The 6163-nt window shown below is 29.6% G+C and overlaps 1 protein-coding gene across 1 annotated transcript in view; it reads left to right on the top strand.

The window, feature by feature from the left end:
- The window catches only part of LOC108748533 (ras-specific guanine nucleotide-releasing factor 1-like), a gene marked incomplete at its 5' end in the record, with an annotated part of 18130 nt that extends 16422 nt beyond the window's left edge, over positions 1-1708 (top strand). The window contains 2 exons of the mRNA XM_018486755.1: positions 343-537; positions 1170-1708. Coding sequence (XP_018342257.1) covers positions 343-537; positions 1170-1388 — 414 coding nt within the window. The remainder of the gene's footprint in view (positions 1-342; positions 538-1169) is intronic.
- Positions 1709-6163: the final 4455 nt, after the last annotated feature.

The following is a 6163-nucleotide window of genomic DNA, read 5'->3' as shown; positions in this document are numbered from 1 at the left end:
CCTTCATTCTTGACGAAAAGAACGATTTTGCTGAAATATCTAAAAAAAATAACAATTTAGATACAGATCTGAAGATGATTTTATTGGATTATCAAAATAATTATGTAGAATATTTAAGCTGGTTGCTAGAATGTCAAAACTTTTTACAGCATTGTTCATCATGCTTAAGTTCCTTACATAATTATTTTGCTAAATCAACAAAATTATTTTTAGTTTTGTGTACCCACCAAAATTTGTATAATCGTTCTTTCCGTGTACATAATTATTTTTGTTGAGCAGTGTAATAATACGTTATAATTAATACACGTTCGCAGATTCTATACAACTATTATTAATTTCCAGACAAAGCAGACGATAGAAAGACTACAGCATATCGTATCATCCGATGGACGCTTTAGAAATTTGCGGGACGCCTTGCATCGATGTGATCCACCTTGTATCCCTTACTTAGGTCTTTATCTCACCGACCTTTCGTTTATCGAAGAAGGTACTCCAAATGTCACCGAAGGTCTTTTAAATTTCTCGAAAATGCGAATGGTGAGCTTCTTCAATTTTACTTAAAATTTATATTTTACATTCCTTCTTATCAAATCCTTTAATCTGTTAGCATAAATATAGGAGAATGATTATTGAAAGAATGATTTGTTTAAAATCAATATATGTTTAATTAATTATTTTATGCTATGTTTTAATATTTTGTATTTGTTTTTTTAAAGTCGATTCTTGTTACAATTTTTGTATTGAATTCTTAACATACCCAAGTATTAATTTAACGTAATGTGATTGTGTTATTTTGTATAATTATTAAAATTAATATTCAAACATTTATAAGTGTTAAAATAATACAATTTGTAAGTATAAACAAATGAAAATAATTTAAATGTTTCAAAACGTTAGTTATAAGATAAACGAATAAAGTATTAATTTAATACATTATAAATGTTAATTTTACTGAAGAAATATGCTTTTACAGTTTGCTTATCAATTATGCCAGTATTACATTTTTTATATGACATTTATATTATTTTCTAACATATTCATCTTTATATTAAATTAATACAAAAATTTTGGTGGACCGTATGAAATACGTAAAATTTATCACAAATTTTTCAATTGTGTATTCATATTAATGAACAAGTTACGAGAAGATATTGTGTGCCTTTTTTCAGATTTCTCACGTAATCCGCGAGATACGGCATTTCCAGCAAACCCCCTATAAGATCGAATTGGTCACGAAGGTAACCAACTATCTACTCGACACGTCGCTCCTGCTGAACGAGAAAGATCTGTATCGTATGTCCTTGGAACTCGAGCCCAGAACATCTAGGTTGAGTAGTTCTGCTTTAATCGATCTACCTCCTTCAGTCAGCAACGTGTCTACAAAATGAATTTATTTTGTCCTAATATACTGTGAAGCGCGCAACTTAATTCTACCTTCACTTAATAATGTAAAAAAAGGAAAATCTAGGTTCGAAAGGATCAACTATTTATTGCGACCGGCCGATCGTTACGACGATCGCAAATGCGATCACTCGTCGTGTTATCAGCCCCGTCCATTTCTGTCCTTCGATTATAACGTCCATTGACTTCCGTTGTTGTTTCAATTTTACTTATTGCGATACATTTGAGCAAGAAGTTATATAAACAAGCTCGACAATGATCTCATCGTCGCGCATAGAATGGCCTCTGATTCGCGGAAGAAAAACGTTAGCGAAATTAATTGGATTTCAACTTCCGTGTTACCAGAATTGCTGTCTTTTAACTTTTTTCCTGCTCCACTGTTATTACATTTTTTAAATTATATTTCTACTTTAAATTTAAAAATGACAAATCTATTTCTATTTCTATCGTAATTCAAAGTTGTATTGAAAAGAACTGACAAAGAAAGTTGCAGATTTTAAGTAAGCGCATTTAATAGTAACCTGTATAGATTCTAAGAAAATGAAATGCGTGCTTGTACATAAAATCTGCTAAAGATAAAAATACGAAGTATTAATGAGTATAGAAACACTTTCTTGTAACAACATGATTATATTTAATTTCTTCGTGTGTGTGTGTTATTGATAAACTAATGTCATTAAAAAATGTCAGTCAAAAATGTGGTCAGTTTGATCTGTCCGATAAATGATATATATTTCAGATTATCCGATTTTTTACAAAACAAATGTCATTGATTTTACGACGAAATGATCTCAGTGAAGATAAAAGAGCTGTTGTTGATTTTAGTTTAGCCAAGCTCAATCGAGCCAGTATTATTGTGCAAAGCATATAAAAAAATAGTTCAAATGAGTACGTTTAAGAGAATCGATGAGAAGCATGAAAGATGAATGGAAATTATATTCTGACAATCAATAGCATAACGATATCACTGTCTTTTGTTTATTTTAATTATTACTGTAAATATCAAAGCAAACTCGCTTGTCAAACAGCTAATAATTAGTTTGTCAATTTTTAACTAAAAAAATTTCAAAATTACAGATATACTATAATATTCCATTTTTATTAAACTCGTTTTACTAACGCATGTTAATATTAAATTTTCGATATGTCCTGATGATTAAACATTTACTGTTAAAATAATATTAAAAATCCCACGCAAATATTTAGAAATTACGTGTATACAAATTCTCCTTATTTGCCAAGTGAGATATGAGTCTTATACAAAATGATATTATACATATCAACTATATTTAATATAATTCCAGATTAATGTCTTTCTCGCCCGCCTCTATATTTTTATTCAACATTTATACAATAGCAACACATGATCAGATAGTTTGGAACCGGTATTCCGTTGACACATGCACTGCAAAAGGAAAAAAGAGCGAGATTTTAAGTGAAAAATTTATATACATATATTATATATATATACACATCCACATCTATTTTTAGCTTTACGTTTATTAAGAGACTTTCGGATGCATTTCTGCATCTGCAATCTTAACGTTTCCGCCGTGCAAAGTGCACACGATCTTTTTGAGCTCAAATATGGAAACTATGACGCGTAGACCTCGCGTTTCTATTAATCAAATACGCGCGAGAAAGAAGATCTCTTTCTCTCTCTCTCTCTCTCTCTCTCTCTCTTTTTTCTCGAGAAGTGCCGCCTTTCGAAAAGGTGACGAATAAAACGCCCATAAGAGAGCGTTACTAGTATCCTTTAAAATTAAAAAGTGCACCTTAAGGTCGTGCGCGGATCAACATTAGAACAACGCCTACAGGCATTCCGATAATCAGGGTTTATTCTCAAATACATTCCGAAACAAAAACATATGCGGTTTCAAATATGGCGGTTGTCACAAAACGGCAAAACTTTATATTTATATTCTCCTTTCACAAAGTCTGCGCCCTTCGAAGTGAGCCAATGACCAATTAATTAATTGTAAATAGCTCGTTATTTCTATCAAATTATAATTATTGTTAAAAGTCGATTCGACTATAATCTTTGCGTGGTCTATACAGATCACATGTGCATTTTACGTCTTCAAGAAGTATCATTTATCTTTCATCCTATTCCTATACTATTGTATCACTCGTAGGCATAAAACATGAAAAAGGAATGATTTCTTAATTTGTATGATCGATTCTTGAGATGTTTTGAGCTAAATTAAATTGATTAATGCGGCTGATCTTGGAAAAATTTCCCGAGATATTTACTTATCACATGATGTAGAGGATCAATTGTATAAATTGCAGAATCCATCGATGTTTAACACGATTATACGCACACTGCACATTGAGAACAAATTTATGAAATTTTAATAAATATTTCTTTATATAGTCTTAGTGCAATATTTACTTATGGTAAATAAATATTTAGATAAATGAAAAATTGATAGTTAAATCAAATAATTATTGTATCTAATAAATATGTGTTTAAATTTAGTAAATATATTCGTCTAGAATTATTTAAAGAAATAGTTATCAAAATTTAATAAATTTAGTAAATTTTTTTTCAATGCAGTAATGTTAAACGTTCGTTCTGATGAAAATTATTTCAGAATATTGTGTAGGAGTTTTTAATAACTATGAAGCGGCCAGTGAGAAAAAAGTATTACTATTAAATTATTTACTATTAAAAGTTTAAAGATACAGTAGCAAGAGAAAGGATGGAAAATTCGCGAATTAAACTTTTGCCAATAATTTTACGCAAGACGGAGCATATCACTGTCGCAATCATTAATTTATTAATGTCTCTAAAATTCTTGTTCGCTCAAGCATAACTATAAATTTCAGATATTGTATGTGATAATTTTCAACTGTTCTTATTTGATCGTAAAATTGTTTAAAATGCTTTTATTTGTAAAAGTAATCAAATTTTAAAAACTTTAAATATATAGGTAAACTTTAAATATGATAGTAAAAATTTGCATTATTCGTATCATTTCATATAATTGTATGTTACAAAGCATGTTTTTTCGAATTTATATAAATTTAATCAAATTTATTCAAAAATATTTTAATTGTATTCTTTTCGAAGAAAAATTTCTCTTTTAGGATATAGCGGGACATGACTGCATTTGAAACATTAAAATTTATGCGATTCCCACGATTTCATACCGATCATTTCATATCACTGTTTTCCTTGTGATTTTAATATCACTTCTTCCTTTTACAAACAACTTCGTTGTTTTCTCGTCACGAATCGATCTAAACCAAAAGTGGGCAATATAAGGTCCTTTTCCGTTAATGTGGAATGATTTATTATATTAAAAGTAATATAAAGAAGAATTTAAATAATAATATCAGATTTTAAGAATTTAAGGTGACAAATTTTAGGATTTAAAGTAATAATATGAATCAGTAAAAAATTTATCAAAGAATTCATATACAATAGTAAACGCCTAATTCTAGTATACGATATAAATTAATGATATAATTAACTGCGTTTTTAATGTCGTACTTCATAAAAAAAAATTCAATGAAAATCTAAATATGGAATGTAAACATGGAATATATATTTTTAATTGAATTTCTGTATAATTTGAAGAATTGTCATAATTTGCGAGACATTCTCGAAAATATTGTTGGCTGTTTCAAGAGATTGCCCACTTCTTATCAAAGTCTTGTGCCAATTTGAAAGAAGATCACGCGACGAATAAGAATCAATTGCATCGACAATCTTTATGAGATCAGATCTAATTAGCAATGGCTAGATTATAATTCAGTCTATGATAATGTTAAAAAAATGTTTTCTAATTATATGAATCGATTATCAATTAATGTCGATGCAATCGATGTAAAATGTCAAAAGCGAAAAGTTTATGTAACTCAGAATCTTCACGTATATCCGTAAATCACGTCGTATAGCAGAGCTGTCTAGACGTTCACGAGTTAACGTTTCTCTCTTGCTCGTCCCCATGTGTTCTTTCACGTGACGTTGAAATTAGGCAGCTCTGTCATATAACATGGAAGAATATTTTCTAGAGTGTACAAAGATAGAATTAATATTATGGCTAACGTCTTTACGAATTGTTATTATGTTATAATTTTCAATCATTCTTCAAATATAATATCTGTTTGTTATTATGTATAATTTGTTATTTTTTAGAAAGATCATAATATTATATTTACATAAGATCAACGTCTTCAAAAGTCAATGACCTCGACGTATATCAAGAATACATCCCCGAATAACATTCAAAAGGTTTTGGCCGTCGCTTGTTGTTTGTTTAAAAGTAATTCATAAAAAATATCACGAGTGTTAACACGATTAAAAATCAACATCCCATACAGCAATATTGCTGCAAAATCTCTGCAATATTGCTGTAACATATAATGTTGTTGCAATGTTGCAGCAGTGTTACTGCATCTTATGTGCAACTTTGTGCTGTAGAGGATTTATTATATAATATTATATATTTTTCTTATTAACATTATAATAGTGTTTGTTAAAAATTAAAAAATCTCGTATAGAAAGTGTACACTTGGACGCAGTACGCCCCCCCCCCTTTCCTCTACGGAGGAATCACTGCAGGAAGCACTCTCAAAACCTAGAAACATATACATAGGTTTGGATTGAACCTCGCTTCCCGTGGAAGTGAATCTAGAAATGCGTTCCGTTTCACACATGATGAGCATGATATATCATTTTATTCTTGTTGTTCACCTTGTTGTTCTCATATTAAAGAGAGGTAAAATACAATAATACATCATACGCATCATG

Source organism: Trachymyrmex septentrionalis, unplaced genomic scaffold, assembly GCF_001594115.1.
Source record: "Trachymyrmex septentrionalis isolate Tsep2-gDNA-1 unplaced genomic scaffold, Tsep1.0 scaffold23, whole genome shotgun sequence".
NCBI classification, from domain to species: Eukaryota; Metazoa; Arthropoda; class Insecta; order Hymenoptera; family Formicidae; genus Trachymyrmex; species Trachymyrmex septentrionalis.
This window is presented reverse-complemented; position numbering and strand designations above follow the sequence as displayed.